The following is a 20,966-nucleotide window of genomic DNA, read 5'->3' on the forward strand; positions in this document are numbered from 1 at the left end:
TTTCACTTTGACATAAAAAAGTCTTTTTTTGTAAATGTTTTGTTTTGTATATTTTTTTGCATATTGACCATGATTCCATTTATAAAAGCAATAAAAGAGAAAAACAATTAAGGATGATACTTTTTTATAGGCACTGTATGTGGGCACAATCAGGTGAGATCACCAATGGTAAGCCAAGTCTCTATAACAAGTTCAAATACTGTAATTGGCTGCTAAATTTATCATTGCAAAGAAGGTCTTGTTTGATAAGGATCGAGTGCTTCTCAGGGCAAATTTGACTGGTTGAGAGTCAAGTATTTGGTGTGCAGCTGGTTTAGAAGACATGTGCACAGCATTTTAACAGATAAAGATTGCAGCATTTACTCTACCACCTAAATAGTTAGCTGGCTTGGTTGGTGGAAGTCTCTAGTGCGAATGCTCTATGGGCCCCACAATACGGAGGTAATTTTATACCTGGCAAGTCAAGCTTTTTTGGCTTCATACACCACTGAGCAGCTTTCATAGGGGCTCCGCCAGATTCTAATGTTAATTCATGTTCTGCCGCACATCCAAAAGTCACACCGTGCTCCTGTGCTCCATCATTCATTAATTCAGAAGCTAATAGTTTATTTATATTTCATCTGAATTTGCTCTGTCCTGCCAAGCTCATAACTACAGCTTTAAGTTTTGCTAGTTGGATGTGCCATGATATTTGCTGCAGTGACATTAATGAGCACATGGACACATTTAAAAAACTGAAAGCAGCCTCTGTAATTATGAAGTCGAAAGTTAAAGAAAAAACTTGATTTGAAAAAGCTTAATTTGGCCAGAACCTGCCTCCCTTTTGAAGACTATTCATAAGTCGTTTGTTTGCCTATTTTGGATGCATTTAGGAACTGTTTTCAAAAAAGAGAAGGAAAAAGAGAAAGCCAGAAAAAGAGAGCAACTCATTCCTGGGGCACTCTATTAAGTGGAATTTTGGTGTCTCATGATTTAAAGGCATCGTCTGCTGTAACTATGTAGTCCTTGAAAGACACTTTAAGTTGTACATACGCAGGCATCTAGGCAGCTTTTGGTTCCACTTGGGGCCCGAGGATCCTCGGTCGAAGCAGGTCAGCAGGCTGTTTCCAGACAAAGTGAAGCCCTTGCTGCAGATGTACTGGATGGTTGAACCCACAGTGAAATGGGGGCCCGAAAGCACCCGCCTGCTGTGCTCCACCTTTCCAGGATCAGCACAAGACACCACTGGATGGACAGACAATGAAAGAAGGTTGGTTATCGTCAATATACGTTTTCTGTCTTCCTGGTCTTCTGTCTCCCTTTGTCTCACCTAGACAAAAAGACATTACATGAACTAAACATCAGGAAACAATTCACATTTACAGTCATGTTTACCAACCCAGCTGGTCTAAAACACTTTGTTACAAGTGAAAAGGGATAAGAGAGATAAAGATGTACCAGTTGTGAATCTAATATTGAAGTATGAAGTCTGAGCAAACAAGTTGAGGATTATCGAGGCACAGGCTAAAAGATAGAAACAACTGAGATGGCATTCTCAGATTACACAAAAAATAATTTGCAGTAAGTAAAAACATTCAAACAATACACAGTAATATTTGTAACATATTTACAAAACACTCAACATTTGGGAATGGTAAAGCTGTATAATTTTGCTGCAACACGGACTACTCGGTCTGATATGACTAGTATCGTATTGTGGCTAATGTTAGCAAACTTTAGATAGATATTGCTGTATAATGGACAATGTAGAGTCAGTCTGATATCTTTATTGTCCTTCTGGAATTTATTAATATTATTATTATTAGTGTGAATGCTGCAAGCAGCATTGTCCTTCTTCCGTACGTTTTTCAGCTCTTTTCTACTCCTACAAATTTTGAGCTACAGAAACCATTCAACTATCGAAATGTTCAGCTTAATAAGGACATGGTGGCTTTTTATTTTTGGCTTTTCTATCTTTTATACTTTTGGAAATATTCAGCTTTTTCTGCAAAAATGTTCCCATTCATCCTTATGGGGAATTTTTCAAATTTCATTCTGCTACTACTTCAGCATACATTCAGCTAGAGAAACCGTTCTATCAAAATGTTCAGCTTTCTGACCTTTCAGCTTTTTCAAATATTCAGCTTTTTCAAAAAAAAAATTACAATGGAAGTGAATGGGAAAATCTTCAAATCCTCTTCAAAACCACATCTTTCAACCTCTTCTCGTCCCTCATACTTTAAGCTACAGACACCATTCCAACTTTTAAAGAGTCAGAAGACTTTGAACTATTGGGCATACAGAAACATGACTCTTATGCTAATGTTGCTCCATAACTGCTGGATGTGTAAATACGCAACTGTTTGTTAACAAGCGTGATCAACTCAATATGAAGCTTAGTGAAAGTTCAGTCAGGAAGACACACGCCCTCCATATCACAAACAGTCTGCCACTTTCCATAATCTTCTTCAGCTCATTCTCCTCTTCATCCAATCACAAGGTATGCTATACCTTATTTTAGGGGGGAAGTCCCCTTCATACCTGAAAAACCAAACTTGTCAGACTGCTTCCCATGGTAATCTACTTCTTGCCGAGGCCAAAGTCTATTCCTGCTGCTCACAATAAAAAATTCTTCATATCCTGTCACTCGTTTCATTTCTAATAAAAGTCTGTCCTAATTGAAACCGTAATGTTGTGTTTACAGCTTGCTTCTACTCCTCGTGAGTGGCCAAAAAATCAGCTAATTATGGGATCTAACATGTTCTCTCTAATCTCTAATTCCAATTATCCTATCCCAAATAAATCCCCCCCCCCCCCCTCACTTGTCTGCAGCCACTGCCACTTCTCCTTTTAGCATTATCCTTACTGCAGTCTGCCTTGTAAGTAGCTGCACATACATTGTTTTTACCATTTTAATTGACTAGTTAATACATTTTCTACTTTTAAGGGTAGAACTTTTTACGTTTTATCTGGCCCTTGTCACGGCCTGCGGTCACAGGTGGTTGCAATTTAGAGTGATATAAGGCTATCCAGTTTGACATTGGATTAGCTTGATTGAATTAAAGGGGACTGTTGGGCCATAGGGGAGGCATATGCTCTACTTAATGCCATTCTAGTTTTTACCTGGAATTGTACTACTTGATTGAGATCAGACAACTCTCAATTGATTTAATTACTTGTAAGGTGACAGAGCTAATGAGCATCATCTCTATGTTTGATGATTTAAAGAACACTTGGAATCCTACGTTAATGTCAAGTAAGGGTGTCAAGATAAACTGATATTGACAATAATTGTGATAACATCGTATTTAAAAGTGAAATATTGATATTGCGTTGATAAAACACATGATAATATGTAAATATAATAAATGATAAAATGTAAATAATCCAAATAACCTCTTAAATAATTTCAATTCTTTCCATTCTGCTTTGTCACAGTGGGTGGCAGTAATGCACCTTAATGCTGGTTGCCATTAAACAGAAAAAAGAAGAAGATGCAATAATTAGCTAGCAAGCTACTACCACAGTGTGTGGCTATTACTGCAGCGCAACTTCATGTCAACAGAGGTGACAGATGAGACCTAGACTCCATCTATAATATTGTATTTGTGAATTATTTTGGCCACAATATGTGTTTGTGTTGTGAAAATGTGATATGTCAAGGCTAACTGACATGTCCTAGAAGGGTTAACAATAAGGTTCAAGTAAAATTAAAACTGAATTTAACTTTTGACATTAGATTAGATTGTATTTATCATCTTTCACACCTCAAGTGGATAATGCAGGAGCAGTTGCAATATTTTTGTACTTGCCTCTCTCACAGCTTGGTAGGTCACCACTCCAGGTGAGGTCCCACTGGCACATGAGCAGCTCGGCCCCCACCACCTGATAGCCAGGATAACACTGGTAGGTCACCACAGTGCCCTGAACCAGCTCAGGGTGAGACGTACTCTTCCAGCCATTAGAGATCTCTGGGAGCTCAGGGCAGGTGTCGTTACGAGCTACTTCTGCAAGAGACGGTAAGAGAGACAGCAAGACAGACAATTAGGAAAAGTGATGTGAGATCTGAGCTTATAAGGGTGATGTGTCTTTTGATCATAAACACACTGATGTCAGTGTCTGTCTGCTGAACACTTTGTTTCATGACAAGAGATATTTATAGAAATCTGCTAGAAATCAGATGATGGCTAATTTCAGCAAATTGCTTGTTGATACTCTGAGGATGATTTATTGATCACTTTCAGGCCTTTCTTTACTTGCACACATGAAATAGCTAAATTCAACTTTAGCATACAATTTATTTGTCACAGTCATACTCCTCAGAGGATCAACGCTTACCATTTTGAATGCTCCATGAGGTCCATCAGGCCTTTCTTCTTTGCCAACACAATATCTTTTGTGTCATAGGCAGATTCCCATGCGAATCTAATGCTAATTCATGTTTGTCAGATGATGAACCATTGTGATTCTGATGACCACCTGTTCTTTCCTCCAGTGGTTTAACAGCAGAATCATTGTTCATTCTACCCATTACTGAGCTTTAGATATTTCATATTGTAGGACAGAAGCTGCTTAAGTTAATAGTTGAAGCTGATATTCAGTTTTTAAATGTCTTAGAACAGCTATTCTCAAATAGTAGAGCTCCCTCTAGTGGTATGCTGAGGAATCACAGAAATGTTTTTTTAAACATACAATAAGTACATTTTTTAATATATAAAATTATCAAAATATTAAAACATTTCAAGTAAAATTACTTAGACTGAAATGCAATTAGAAAAAAATATGCGTCAGCCTCCTATGTAGTCACTTGCGCATACTTCATCCATGATAAATTATGAGCTAAACTCCGAGTGGGATTGCAAGAAAGTAAGCGGAAGGTAAAATTAGAGGTTCAAAAACACCACAAACATGGCTCCAAATGGGAACTATCAGGAAGAGAAGTACGCAGAATAAAATGAAGGTGATGTCAGTCTGTCAATAAAAGTACAGTTTCAACCTCTCATATATCAGCAAACAAACAAACAAACAGGGAAAGATCCTACTCTAAACTGGCAAGTGTATGCTTAAAATGATGTTGCTAGTAAGAAAATCAGACAGCTTCTGAAGATTTGGGATGTGCTGCTGTTCTCTCAAGCTTCTTTTCATTCTTCACACAACTAGTTCTGTCACTTTTTTTATATGAACAAAATGTGACTTTGTTTCAAGGATACACTGGCCTTAAAGGCCCCTACACACTGTGCAGTAACAATGATCTTACAGATTTTGCACTATTCAAGTAGTGAAGAAGTAGGAAAATGTGAAGAAGTAGGAAAATAAAAATAATGCTTTGGACCTATTGCTGTTTCCTTAAAATTAATTTTAAAATGGCAGAGTATACACATCACAGTGGTATGCATGTGTATGGCATGTTTTAATTGGTGGTTTGTTGCTGTTCCTTTCAATGAGAATTTGGATTAAAAATTCTGACACTGTCCTCGGTTCTCAGCGATCATTTCACAGGATCACTGTTATGACTTAATGACGAGAGATGTGTAGATGATATGACATTATCATATATATCATATGAGTATAAAACCCATAAAGAGAAGGGCTGTAAAAAAAGTGTAAAAACATTTCTTTGACAGATATAGAGGGGTGCAGGGATGATGGATTTTTGTAGGCCATGGTTCCCTCGACAGAAGTCAATCAGATTTTTGAATTGTTTTATGGAATATTGCAGAAAATAAGCTCTGCTGCAAACACAAGTCTATGATAGTTAAAGGTTTTGTTCAGCAAGATAATCTTCATAGATGAACACCACGTTTGTGATTTTTGAGATATAAATGCAATCGCCAGTAAACAGCTAATGTGAGGCCATAATCGAACTACTTCGCAGTTGCATGACTTCATTGTCACCACCACTAAGCATCTTACCACGCCATAGTATCAACACTTTCGATACTATACTATAGATACTATAGATTGATAAATATACGAGTTGCAAAGTTGAAGTTTGAATAGTTTGCAACTAAAGTCGGCCTGTAAAGATGGACTGGTGAGTAGACGAGTCTCCGTGTTTACCATAATGTTGTTATATATTCCCAACAACTTCCATAGTCCCACTTAGCCACCTGTTAGAAACCACCTTTTTTGAGACATGTAAACAAGGGGTATTTACTAGTGTGTTTCATGTCACAAAGCCTGAAGATCTCTTAAGCTTGTGTTAACCACAGACCTTATTTTAGGCATTTATCCGAAAACCCATCAAAAGACCCACTGACTTGAAAGGGAACCCTGCAAGCAAAAGATGTCATTTAGACGCCTCAGTTAGATAAAGCCCTTATTTAGTCGACTGTCTGTAAGCCACTTCTAGCCAAAAGGATATTGAAATGTTTAGATTCTGTTGTGTGCTACTGTTTGAAATTTGATCACGTAAGAAAATGTAATGATTCATCTAAAATGTCATAAACGTGGAACTATATAGGTTGTGAACTGCCAACAAGAAACCTCAAGAACATCGTAATGGGAACAGTTTTATACATTAATGTTAAATAAGACAGTGTGCGTACTGCTGTAAAGCACATGTGTAAACACTTAGAGCCAGAACAGAGTTGTGAACCAAAGTGCATAAGCTAAAGAAATCAACACACTCCTTTACAAAAAGGAGGTAAATCAAGCGGTGTAACAGGTAGAGTGGTGGGCTCCCAGTTTGAACCCTATTTACCCGTTTTTTTTTTCTATAGACACATTTTATTCTCTACAATGTACAAATAAGGGCTTGCTGTCATTTTTCAAATTTCTCACTTGAAACCCAGTATTGCAAGTCCCTGTAAAATATGGTCTAAATGGGAAGATTTAATCAACATCTTTAATTAGACTACAACTAAGTTTGCACTGACAGCCCAATTTTTACTGTGTTTTAACCTTGGCACCAGACTTACATATAGACGGCTTTAATACAACTTCTAGACATAAAAATTAGGAACTGCAAAAATGATCATTCACTTTTTTAAGGGTTTTAGGACTTATATATTATTCACGATTAGTGATTAGTCTATTTGCATCAAAAATGTTTCTTTTTAATGAAAAAATGATTAAAGTCAACATGACATTTGTTGGGGTCTGTACCTAACAAACACTTTATCCTGTCTAGAGAACAAGATTGGCAGGGCAGGACCACAGTACTTCATTGCAATGTTGTTTTGTCACACATTTTACCTTTATCAAAAAATTGCAGCTTCTGTGATTCAGCCATATTGCAATTGTGCAGCCCTCATGGAGATTTTGTTTTTATTCGAGCTTGAAACCAAGGGATGCCTTCCTGGAGGAAATGTTTCCAGCAACTCAAATGAGTTCTCATGTGGGGTAACTAGAACGTGGCAGGCCTGTTGGCATTGCTCTGCTCATTACCAGGCACATAGCATCAGGTTCAGGCCCTCCACTTAGGGGTCTAATTTTGACAAACATCAAAGTAATTACACTTGCGGCACTGGGAAAGCAAAATTCTCTGAGACCTGTCCACTTGGCTGTCTTGTGTTTACATTCCACCAATGAGATTCATGAAGAGACCGTAATAAAAGCTTTCCCTGCCTTTATTCATCTTTGTCAATCATCTGTATTCCGTAGCCTTTCCTTCCGCTCTGATTTCATTAACTCTTATCAGATATAGTGTGCTGGCTGTTGGAGTAGTGCTGCACTGATGGAAAGGCCCCGCAAACACCAGGGACAGCCTCTTATTGCTTCCATTTTAGGTCCCCTGCTAGCAAAAACAAATTCCTTCTTCCTCTCTTTTAGTTTGCTTAACTTCTCTTTTTACTGCATTAATCTCCCATCTGCTGCATTGCTATCTTTTCTCTTCTATAAGAGTGAGATGAGAGGATGAATGGGAGAAGATCAGAGCTGGAGTCAGGACATGGGTAGCCTAGCTTAGCATGAAGGCTGGAAGCAGGGGGAAACAGCTAACCTTGGCCCTGCCTGAAATAAACAAAAACAAAAACAAAGCCCTTGTTAACATGTTGTTTCTCATTTGTTGAATTCGTACATGTGCAGCAATGTAAAAATGGTTTAGGGAAGATTCGTGCTGGAACTACTTAGTGGCCAGTATTCTTCATCAAACACTATGACTTTCTTTCAGTAGAGACCGTGAGAACATGCACCATTATCCCCAACGATATCGGTCTCCCCTCTCTATGATGGCCAGCTTTCACGTGGCTTTCCAGGTTGGGTGTTGGGAACATCTATAAACACTTGATTTCGAGAGCCCGACCGGTATATTGTATTGGTGTATACAGTATGTTACCCAATATACGTTGATATGAAAACTCTTCTTTTTTTTTAATGTGGAAAAAGATACTTAGGATTATTAATAGTAATTAAATTCCCAGTAAGTTTACTGTTTCTGCTGCCATTTTAGACAAAACAGTTTATTGTTAAACTGTAAAATATCCGGCCTCCATTAGATATATTTGTCGCAAGTCTTGTAAACAAAGATCTACAAAGATCAAAACCAAAACCTATGCTCAAATACATTACTCGGCAACCAGATCTGTGTCTTATTGGACAAGAAATAGTTCCAGCAGCACCATAACTGTCCAAAACCACATTTGTCATTTTAACATTAACAAAGATAAACAATGTTAATTAGTGAGTTTTTGAACTTTCCACAGTTTCCCCTGCTTCCAGTCTTTATGTTAAGTTGGGCTACCCACACTATGACTCCAAATGACTGTTTACTATTCCTTAATAATCACACATCAACATTCAGAGTAGCGTTTTTATTTGTCATTATCTAATGCCTCATTAAATGCTAATATTTGTGAGACCTTATACTGTATGATGTAAAACTTCACTGGTCATGTCTTTGTGTGGAGAACAGGCCACTTGTGACAGAAGTCATAGGTCAGATTTACCCTTTACTTTTTTCTTTTACAGTCTGACTGTAGTTATTAGTCTCATTCCTTTTTTTGCATGAAACATTATTAAAGGGACCTCTATGCAACTTAGTAGTTTTATTTTTATGTCAATAAATTAAACATTGAACTCAAACAGTCCACAGTTCATTGTTTACCTATATTGATTCCATAATAACACCTCTAGAAAGCAGAAACTAAACTTTATTCATATGTATAAATATACAATATAATTTCTAAATACATTTATATACTAATCTATTGTAGATGAGTACATTTAGAAACACATTTGTTTGTGTTTTTTTCTTTTTGGCTTAACAAAAAATTGTTTTACTACATGTAGATGCTAAACTAATGCCCTGTAAACCTTCAGGCGTGTTCAGATTCATTGACAGCATGTTAACATTCTTAAAATTCCCTTCAGGAAAGGATGAAGGGTGTGGCACACATATTATGGTTAAGATATGATTAGTTAGAAACATGTAGTTAAGGTTAGGCAGCGATTGTGTTGGCAGTGTTCTTTCAGATGAGGCATAATTGAATGATACTCAAAAATATAAACTTGTATAAACCCTCCAACTTGTAGATGTGTTTGATTCAGCTTAGAAAAATAACACTGAACCCGTTTAAAGTAGGAAAGTCCATAAATCCTAAATCTGCATTGATCTGTAAATGAACAGTGATTCCTAAAGTATCTGCTGTTCACAGCTGCTTTATTCTGTATGAAAAGTTTCTCCTTCTGTTCACTATATCCCTACACCCATCTGAAGGCAACAGGACACATATCGCATCAGCCCTCGCGTGCTGAAGGCCTGTGCCAGCCAGCTCTGCGGAGTTCTCCAGCACCTCTTCAACCTGAGCCTCCACCTTCAGAGAGTGCCAGTGCCGTGGAAAACCTCCTGCCTCATTCCAGTGCCCAAAAAAGGACGTCCTGTGGCACTGGATGGCTACAGGCCGATCGCACTGACCTCTCACATCATGAAGGTCATGGAGAGGCTGGTTCTAGCACACCTCAGACCCCTAGTGTGCCCATCACAGGACCCCCTACAGTTTGCATATCAGCCCCATGTTACCTGCAGCAGGAAGCCTACTCCTCCCTGGATAGACCTAACATCACTGTCTGCGGCATCTTCTTTGACTTCTCCAGCGCCTTCACCACCATCCAGCCCAGGCTGCTGAAGGCCAAACTGGAGAACATGCGAGTGGATTCTCCCCTCGTCACATGGGTCGATGACTATCTGACGGACAGACCGCAGTTTGTGGGATTACAGAACTGTGTGTCTGACCGTCTGATTGGCAACACTGGCGCCCCCCAGGGAACTGTGCTGTCTCCCTTCCTCTTCACCACCTACACTGCAGACTTTAAGTACTGCACTGAGTCGTGTCATCTGCAGAAATTCTCTGATGATACAGCCACTGTGGGGCATGTAGAGGGCGGGAGGGAGGATACAGAGAGAGTACAGGGACCTGGTCAGCAATTTTGTTAAGTGGTGTGGGGAGAACCACCTGCAGCTGAACGTGGCGAAGACGAAAGAGATGGTCGTGGACTTCAGGAGGAACAAGCCCCCGCCCTCTCCAGTCTGCATTGGTGGGACAGATGTTGACATTGTGGACAAATATCTGGGTGTGGTGCTGGACAATAAACTGGAGTGGTCTACAAACACGGAGGCAGTCTACAAGAAGGGCCTGAGCCGGCTTTACTTCCTGAGGCGGCTCAGGTCCTTTAATGTCTGCAACCGGATGCTCCGGATGTTCTATCAGTCTGTTATTGCAGGGTCAGGGGGTCTGTTGTTGGCTCTAAGCTTGTCACCCTGGAGGAGGTGGTGAAGGACAGGATGCTGGCAGAACTGCTGGCGATCATGGACAATGTCTCTCACCCCTCCACAAAACTCTGGACAAGCTAAAGTGCAGCTTCAGCAACAGACTCATTCAACCACGCTGCCTTAAGGAACAGCACAGGAAATCATTCCTACCTGGTGCCATCAGACTTTATAACGCTCACTCCAAAACACACAAATATTTTTTGTGCTTTAAATTATTATCAATGTAAATAAAACTGCACTTTATCCTCTTGCACCTTACCTTACCTTTACTCCTCGATACCTTAGCATTTTATTTTATTTACCTCAGTATTTTATTTTATTTTATTTTATACTTAAGCATTTTATTGTATATAGTACTTTATTGTTTCTTATTGTTTCTATACCTTGTATTTTGATTGTATTTGTACTTGAATGTACCCGCTGCTATGATAACCTTATTTCGCCTCGGGGATTAATAAAGTTATCTGTCTGTCTGTCTGTCTGTCTGTCTGTCTGTCTGTCTATCTATCTATCTATCTATCTATCTTTACTTTTACCCATACTTTAATTACGTAAGTACGTTTATTGCCAAAAAAATACTTTTGATCATTTTAATATCAGATATTTAAAACTTTTGCTCAAGTACTTATACGGATGACTTCCACTTTTAACAAAGCAATATTTTAACACAATATCTTTACTTTTACTCAAGTATGACTTTTGGGTACTTTATACAACAGTGGTAAAAACCCTCAGACAGCAGCTTTGTGGTACTGTGTTTTGAAGGTTGTCATTCATGTCATGTCATGCTTCACTGTGATTGGCTTAGCTCTTTTTGACCTTTGAGAGCAGGCATGTGATGGCCTTAGGGTATAATTATTGATCGCCACACTCTGTGATCTACTTTATATTCCACTTGCCCAGCACTTCTGCACTTTTGAATCAAAAAAGCATGCATGATCAGAGAGTACATGTCCATGCACCCTTCATCTACTGCATTATGTTCGCATGATTAAAGTGGCGCCTTACACTGAACACTTGACATGAAAATAGTCAACTTGAGCACAGCTGTTGATTTTCAGCTACCATTAACTGTTTGATCAATTTAAACTAAGCTGGTACTTGCCTTAAAATTTCAACTTCTGCTATACAGTAGGTGGCAGAGCTCCCTGATGAGTATTGAGGTTTGAATCTCTGTGTGGTTGAGTCATCTTTGAGCACATGGCTTACCAAAGAAGTGGACTATGAAGCCGTTGCCGTAGCCATAGATGTTGGTGGCTGGGTCAGACTGGAACTGGATGGTGACATCTGCAGTGGAGGTGTAGAGCTTAAATCGAGTCTTTGATCCTCCATACTGACCCAGTACTTTAGCTGTGAGGTCATCTCCATCATAAAACGTCACCAGGTCATTCTTCCCAATGTTCAACCTGAAATATGAGACACACACAGAACAATGTTTGCATCTAGTGTTTTCAGCTCAGCCAGCTTTAGAATCATTTGGTGGTACTTAAAGGAACAGTTCATCCAAAAATGAAAACCTAGTCATTATTTACTCACCCCCATGCTGATAGAAAGTCGGGTGAAACTTTTGTGGAACTTCACAGCAAAACAGCATTGTAGCATTCTCCTAAAAAGCTGAATAAAAAAAAATAAAATAAAAAAAAATACATGAAATGGCTCCATACAGCTTGTCCTGCGTAATCTAAACCTAAAGTCTCTGGAACCCCCAAGATCCATAATTGATTTGAAAAAATGTATTTACTCCCTTTTTAAAGCCAAAATCTTCATTGTAGCTGCAAAGCTCAAAGCTTGAGAGTGTAAATAAAGTCATTTTATATCAATGTGGGATTTTGGGGCTTCTGTCGATTTGGATTACAATGTTTGATCTGTATGGAGACATTTTTTGTTTGTTTTTAAAAATTTTAAAAGAAGTTAAGTAGAATGCTGCAACCCTGTTTTGCTGTAAAACTCCAGAAATGGTGTGTAGACTACTCACCCCCATGTTGACTTTCCATGGGGGTTGAGGAGATAATGACTGAATTTTCATTTTTGGGTGAACTGTTTCTCAAATGTTTCCCTTTAGCTTTTTCCATATGCATGAAAAAAAAGATGCATAGAAATACATTTCACCCCATGCTCTCACCTTTACACTGTCTTGCAGTGAATGATGTGGTCACAACCTACAGGTCAAACACCACCTCTATACACAAACTGCACATGCATACATAAACCTTTTGCTCAGGAGAGGTGACTGAAAGAACGACCTCACAAGGTATTCTTGCATTTTTAAAATGACCGTAATTGTACAAAGAGGGCCACATGACTCCAGGTCAAATCAAGGTTACTTATTACTGAGAAAAGCTGTTACATTATTCATGAGGGGCAGAATTCCTATTTCCCTGCTACTGAGGAGATCATTGTCAGGATAATAATGTGACTATCGACAAGGTGAGATCTTGTGTTCCTGTGTTGATTTATGGAAAATTATGGAGTTTGCCCACTATTGAAAGTGATCATGTTAGCATTTTACTCATCATTTTTGTGTAGAGATTATTAAAAAGAGCAAACACAACATCAGCTGTGGCTGCTAACGAAAACCTCCTGTAGCTTCTAGCATTATTTCTCTAGCATGCACACAAGCATCATTCAAAGTCTCAAAGCCAAAGTCTCACAGTGAACAAACCGATGTGCATACATGCATACTAGGGATGTAACAATATCGGGATGTTGCAATACTGTTGTGGGATTGTGACGATATCTACATATCACATGATTATTTTGCCCATAAAGCTCATGGATATACCAAAGGAAATCAGTATAAATGTATTCTACAATCTCTCCTTGTCATTGTATAGTTTTGTTTGAACAGCAGAGAACACAATCAACTGCAACTCTCTTGACTTGAAATTATCTTTTAAATTGACAAACATCATGTGTAGTTCGTAACACAATTCAGGTGGGATCAAAAAATGATTTGTCTTTCACCATTTATTACCATACACAGTTTTTCCGTAATAAGGCCCCATGGGGTCCACTGGAAGGGGCGTGACTTCGGCACTCCATGGGCCCCACCTGAGTTGCCATAAGATCCGCCCTACTCTGCCTCTGATTGGTTGGCTTCGTTGATTGCATTCCCTGTGCTTGTCTCAAACTGTTAGCTCACACAATAGCAGTCTGTTTTCGGCAGTGTTTGAGATGCAGTAACACTCCAACCTCTTCAGATCTACCTCTTTGGCCTCTCCCCAAGTTTCCACCGGGCCCTTTGAGCAGCATCCCAGAGTGCTCTGCTCTGCTCTGCTCTGCAGAGTATACGCACCGAGTGTATGTTTGACGGAATCTGCACAGAGCAGATCAAGCCAGACACGAAGTCAGACAGCTAATCAGCATAGTGCATCCAGGCAATTTTCAAAATAAAACACCTGGGGATCTACAGCACCACAATGTCTGAAATATTAAAAATAAACACACTTACAACAGACGAATAACTAAATGATTTAACTATGTAGCCTATTCAATTACAGTAGAAGCACAAAAACCAAGGAGAAATGATGAAATAACCATAATTTGTGCAAGTCAATAACATCAGGCAGACATGACGCTCTGCTTCTGAAACGCTCCCAGTGGGACATGAAGTCGCATGGAGGACGGAACAAAACAGCGGTGTAGTGGAATCAAGGGGTCTCTCCCTATCTTCTGCTGCTCCTGTCAGGGGCACTCAGCCTCTTCGCTGTAAGAATGTCTCTGGGCTTGCTAAGTGGAGCAGACAGGCTGGCTGTCCTGGCGCTGCTTCCCCACCCAGCCTGACTGCTTCACCAAACGAGGCTAGAGACACTGCAGCTGTGACAACCAGTTGGTGTGTTAACCAGCAGGGAAACTACGGCTCACAATCTGCTATATCAGCTCTGCCGCTGATACTGACACAGATTTTCAGGCCTGGTCGTCTGCTGGACAGCAAGAGGGATTGCTAATGGCTACTGGCTGGTGTATTGTTTTGCAATTGTACATAGTCCAATGATTCACTGCCAAAGACAATTCATGGCTAGTTTTTGCACATGCTAAAGTCATGGTCAGCTACTTTTATTTTACTATAGAAAGAAAGCACTTCAAGCAAAAAGTAAAAAAAAACAATGTACAAATAATAAATGCTGTACACATCAGACTTATTGTTAAAGGACATTTTGCAAGTCATGTTTTTATTTGTTTTTCAATATTGTGATGATATCATACTGTGAGTTTTTGGTATTCTTACACCCCTAATGGTTATAGCTGGGAAATCAGTTGGCAAGTTAAAGTACAGGGATTTCAAAAGGGAATACTTTCAGTTGAACTCAATTTTCACAAAATTGGGGGACATATGAGACAAAGGTTTTGAGGGCCATGTAGCCTCTACACTTCGCCCTACCCCTCTGTCCCAACAATAATCAGGACACCCTAATCCTAGACATTAACATGCAAAATGGAGGAATAGGGCTACAGTAAATAGGAAGGATTGGGCCTAAAATAGTCTGTCCTCAACAGAAAAATGATCACACTGTAGGTCGACTGTGAAAGCGGGTTATTACGACCCATATTAACGTTTATTTTTAGTTGCCATAGCAATCATTACAGTGGCAAAGTAGGAAGCTGGAGAAGTAGTGTAAAAAAATGAAAACTCTGTATAGGGAGGAGGTTGGAGATGGAGAGTCGGTTTAAACAAGCAAAGGACTTTCATTCAGGAGACCACTTTAAATGTCCAGAAACCAGAATTCAACTTTTAGTCCTTTACTAACGTAGTTATGTTATGTCACGAACACAGCATAATCAAGGCACATTTGTAACTGAATTTACAGAAGTCATGTTGTTATTTTAACACAAACCACAGTGTTTTACTAAACTAGTTTTGTTGCCTAAACCTAACCAAACTACAACTATAAGAGGTAAGGTCTGGTACGACTGTATGCAGCAATGGTCACGTTGTTTTGTTAACATATGTCGTTTTGGGAGTCGACCTATTCAGTCATTTTGATATGAGGTTGGTTGGCCTGACAGATTCAAACTGACAAGAAAAACATCAATCATGATGCTGACAGTGACAGTGACTGAATCAATGCCATTCTGAATAACAGCAGTCACTGTCACAGTTTGACTGTCAAAGGGCCATGTATTTGTGCTGATTTGCCCATAGCCTATAGAGCTTGAACTCTTACAAACCTCAAAGCTGTTTAAAAATGTCACCTGGGGCTGAGCTATCTCTTTGTAGAGAAAAGATTTGGAGCATGGAAGAAATGGTTTAGCCAGAATAAAGCAGTGACATGCTCTTTGCTGTTGCTAATTAATCACCAGCGGCTCCTGATAAAACTCATTAGCCAGCCTGAAATTGAGCTATTAATCATTATGGGAATGCCGGAAAATCAAAGGTTCAAGAGGTGTGGATTGAATCGACGCATGGCAAAGACTGACAGAACATGAAATGTTTTGTTTTTTTTCCCTTTTTTTTTTTTTTTTTTACAAAAACTGAAGGAAATTACAGGAACATGAGTGAGTGTGTGAGCGGATAAATGGAGTGGGGAGTATGTGTGTTTCCACCAGCAGAGCCATTTGTCTTCTGTCAGCTGTAGACACACATTTAGCCTCACACACACACTTGTATTCATACATTTATAAAGACTTTCCACTGAACCTGAACATAACCTGATCCAAATGTAGTCCAGGGCCAGTTTTCATTGGCTACTGGATCTGTCCAGGGGAAAGATTTCTGTTCAACCCAAACGTATCTATTGTCCCAGGACGAGGGGACGCCATGAGCCTTATGCCCTGATTCAGACTGATTACAAAATATTTTTTTTTAAAGCATGCAAATGAAAATCAATCCATTTTTGAATGTGTATCCAATACTAGCCTGATATTCTGACTGCAGTTTCTTTTCATCACTCCTGTATGTTGTATTCATTCAGCACAAATTGTGATAGTGGTTGCTAGCAACAGGTAACTTGAAGGATTAGTAATTTCCCATGATATCCTATGAAAAGATTAACAATGTGATAATAGACTGCGTAAGTTTCTGAAACAACTGGTCACTGTAGGTTTTATAAAATGTTACTCTAACAAGACAAAAGTAGTGCATTAGAGGGGAACTATTTTCTGTGAATCTTCTGTGCTTAATCCACATTTGCCCACCTAGAGTATTTTCAACTGCAGGAAAGTTGTTTATGGAATTGACTCGAAATAAACCATGTTCATGGTAATGAAGGAACATGTCACCCAGTGAAACCGTGTGACTCATTTTGGTGTTTTTAATATTTTTGCTTTGATACACACGCAACACTTGTTAGTAAAATACATTCATTTTGTGCAAATAAAAAAATGAAGAGACACTGGAGGTGAATTTATAACCTATTACCCACACCTGTTGCCAGTTTTGTGGCCGTTTGTTTTTCAGTATTTTTCATTGACATACTGTAGATGGATATCTAGCTTACTATCTTAAATTCAGGAAGATTCACATTTTTAGTCCTTCCTACTGGGGTTGAAGAACTTGAAGAACTGAAATGAGTATCTGGTGTAAGAATTATGATACAAGTACGAGTGTCAACTATAATCATGTATCAAAAAAATATGAAATATAAATATGAAGGAAAGTCTTCATTTGGTATAGCTGACTTAAGCATATTCATTCACGTTAAAATAAATGCGGCTGTTCTATAGATAGTTTTCTAATAAATAACAAAAACAGCAACTTCTGATTAAGCCATTTCAATTACAAGCTTAAAGTAACAACTTCTGCTTAGTCCAGTCCACCAGTTAAGCACCTCTGGTTGAAGCACATCCTGCCCTTTCCTGTTAATACAAGTACAACTATTGCCAAAATAGTATACTGTCATTGTTAGTAAAAAACACTATACAAATGATCTTATTTCCTTTATTTTTAACTAATTGTGTCTGTATCCAATGATTTGTGTTGATTTAACAGCATTACACAACTGCTGAGACTGATTTACAGATATCATCATTCAAATTCACCTTCCAAGAGTTGTGTTCATTCTCAAAGGACAATTTCGCCTCCCTTCCTTTATAAATGAGTCTCATTTCCAGCTCTGAGTCTTAAAATACTCCCTCTTCAAGAGTCCAGTGCAGTGTTGTTGCTTGAAGAATATAGTCTCTGAAAATCATAACTCTTTAAACTCAAGTTATAATCCTGAAATAGATTTTGCCGAAACAGTTTAAACATTAGATTAACATCATCCTACTCTTGAAAGGTGGCCTGACCTTGATAAAGCTTTTGTCCTTCTGAAAGTCTACAGCTGGTCCTCACAGGTGTAGTAAATGGAGTGTGTTGTCTTCTACACTTATGGTGTTCCATGTTTATTTGATTGCTAACGGATAAAGCCTTTCACCTGCTTCGAGCGAGGCAGATTGAGAAATATTGTCAACTGGCGTCAAATTTGTTGTGATTAAGCTAAACAAGGATTTGCAGGGCTCTGCAGTGCATCTGTAGAGAAAAATCAATCACAGCCTCCATTCCCTGGCACTAATTTGATTTAGTTCAATTTGAAAAAAACAAGGCTGTTTGGCCTGGGACCAGCTGGCAACACATTTTACCCCAACCATTCATTTAATGATCTGCTATTTCCATTTCTCCCAAGATATGAATCCCAAGAGGAAAATGGCTGGAACTTTGTTTGGCTGGCATTGCTTCATATCTGATAAACTGACAGGTAAAATAATGTTAACCTCACTTTTCCTTTTTCATAAGACATTTAAATGCTTGATACTTAAATCAGCCAGATTTTTGTTTTCAACTACTAGGCACAATTCTAATCCCTTCATCCCACTCAGTGACACAGTGTCTGCGTGGAGTCACACTTATGACTGTGAAGACAAACAGGAACAGCAGATCCATGGCCCCGAACTGTAGTTGGGAGACCTAATTTTAGGCTATTTTACATTTCTGCTGGGAAGAATGCAGAAAAACAAAAGTGACATTGCATGAACGGGGTCTTTGCGCGCTCATATAGCACTTTTCATACATCAAAGTAACACAAAGTGCCTCAACAAAAGCAATACCTGGCAGCCCAGTCCAAATTCTCTAGTTTGGAGCCAGACATTGCTACACTGATGTCTCCATTCTTCACATCAAGATGGCAACAGAGACGATGATGAGTGAGCAGGCTAGGCTATCTTTTACAAGACCGTCATCTACTTAGGCTATCATTTGTAATAATACTGTTGAAGTAGGCCGATTGTTTTTGGGGATGTTGGCAAGTTAACACTAGGCAGTCCGTGAGGTTTTTTTTATTGGTTAAGTTGTTCTTTCTCTGAAAAAGTTTGAGAAACAGTGATTTAAGAGTACACTACGAGTGCTTTTTGTCAAATTAGGGGAAAACTAGAAATAATATGGTCATTATTAGACGGTAAACAAAGACAGTAATACCCTAAGTAAACTAAAAAGTCATTTGCATCAAATTAGGCACAACTGAAAATATGTTCCTTAATATAAAATTAAAAAAACAAAGTTATACTCTAAGTAAACCAGTAAGATGTAGCAAGCTGAAGTTTATATCAAATTAGACAGAAACTATAAAAAACATGGTCTTAACATACAGTTAAACACTGTTATACTGAATAAACTTATGAGACGCAAAAAGCCAAATTTTATGTCAAATTATACGAAAAATAGAAATAAGAGTGAACCCTTTATGTAAAACCCTAGTGCCTCAATTAATAATGGCTAGACAAAACACAAAGCTCAGAGGACAATGCATTTATGTAGGCTATATTTAAAATACCTTTATTACAGGGTCATTTGTTGCTAATTACAATAAAACTGTAACGTAAAATAAAGTCCTGGAATCAAGTTAACAGTTCACGCTAGGACTAATCAGTGTGTGGTGGCAGCAGGTGTGTGGATTGCTAGTTTTTAACAGAACTATGATCTTTGCCCAGGATTAACACGCTTACTGCCTGTGCTACAACAGCACCTGTTTTAATGCTCTTCCTGCCGTGGACTGCTCCTGCTACAAGCTAACGCTAAGAGACTCAGTCGATGTCCTGGTGGAATAAAATGGACTCTCTTGGACATTAAATCATCAAGATAACAACAAAGGACGACATGTGAGTACCAGAGACTGACATAGTGGACATGAATTGTTTTCCGATCTCTCAGTGGATTTCGCTACAAAACACTTTTCATGTCACTAAAGGTCCACCTGCATATGAGATGATGGAGACTGATCCTGAACCAGATACCAGCTTAGACTCACTGACACTGCACACTCTGCTACCCCAAGTAAGCAGGAGAAGGTACACACTGCAAGCAGCTGAGATGACGGCCCACCAGGCTGGAGAAATGCTGCTACATACTGAGGAGGGGCAGTTGATGCTGTATCCTGTTTCCACTATTTCTGCTATGCATTTTAAAACTCCTTTCGACTGGAAATGTTTGCTAGAAGTATAAAATTGTATTGGACTGGCCAAAAAAGTGGTCTGTTGTAATGAATCGCTAATTAACTCTGAAGCATTGAAGCAAGTCTAATAAAGGTAGGAAATAAAGATGGTCTTTGCTTTATTTTACTGTCGTTTTTTTGGAATGTGTAGCAAATTAACTTCTAAGAAAGTTTAATAAGATGCTAACAAGGCAGCATGTATCTATGTACTAGTAGCCCACCTACAAAATACAAACTACCTACATCCCCAAGAAACTACAGTGTTGTTTAACTCTATTGTACAGTACTGTTTTACTGTTAGTAGAAACAAATTACCCTTTAAAAAATGAAAAATTGTTAAATCACACACACAGGTTACCAACAAGGCCACCTTAGTGAAAGGTGTAATTTGTAAAACATGTCAAGAATTCAACGCCAGCTCCGGGGCAGCATATCACCAGAGTAACCAGCAACTGCTGCCCTTTGCTAGCTACTGTTAGTGTATTAGCTAGCTCATGGCTCACTGAGCCATGGAGCCAGTTGTGGTAGAGCTTTCTTGGACCAAGGCCTCAGATCACTGGGGGAGTCATCAAGCAGCAGGGGCTCAACTCATGCAGTGGGTTTAGCAGCCTGAGAGTGAACCCAGCCTCCATGACCGACAGAGGTCAGTGTGAGTGAAGTGTGTGCAAAGATGAGTTAACGCGGCAATTAAGCTCATCTAAGTTCAGTAAAACAGAGAAACTTGAATTCAGAAGGTGAAGTGTTGTATTTTTCTGAATGCTGATGAAAATAGAGCAAGAATATTTTCTCTTTTGACACTTTTTTAGTTATTTTGGTCACTTATTACCAAGGGCGTAGAAACCGGGGGGGACGGAAGGGACGTGTCCCCTCCAATA

The 20,966-nt window shown here is 38.9% G+C and overlaps 1 protein-coding gene across 1 annotated transcript in view; it reads right to left on the reverse strand.

Moving 5' to 3' along the window:
• Positions 1-20,966, reverse strand: part of sez6b (seizure related 6 homolog b) — a 259,161-nt gene that overhangs the window by 16,960 nt on the left and 221,235 nt on the right. The window contains exons 10-12 of the mRNA XM_084350932.1: positions 11,900-12,096; positions 3,792-3,986; positions 1,033-1,224 (exon numbers count right to left, since the gene is read on the reverse strand). Coding sequence (XP_084207058.1) covers positions 1,033-1,224; positions 3,792-3,986; positions 11,900-12,096 — 584 coding nt within the window. The remainder of the gene's footprint in view (positions 1-1,032; positions 1,225-3,791; positions 3,987-11,899; positions 12,097-20,966) is intronic.

This window comes from Pagrus pagrus (genome assembly GCF_965226575.1).
Source record: "Pagrus pagrus genome assembly, chromosome: 4".
Lineage (NCBI taxonomy): Eukaryota > Metazoa > Chordata > Actinopteri > Spariformes > Sparidae > Pagrus > Pagrus pagrus.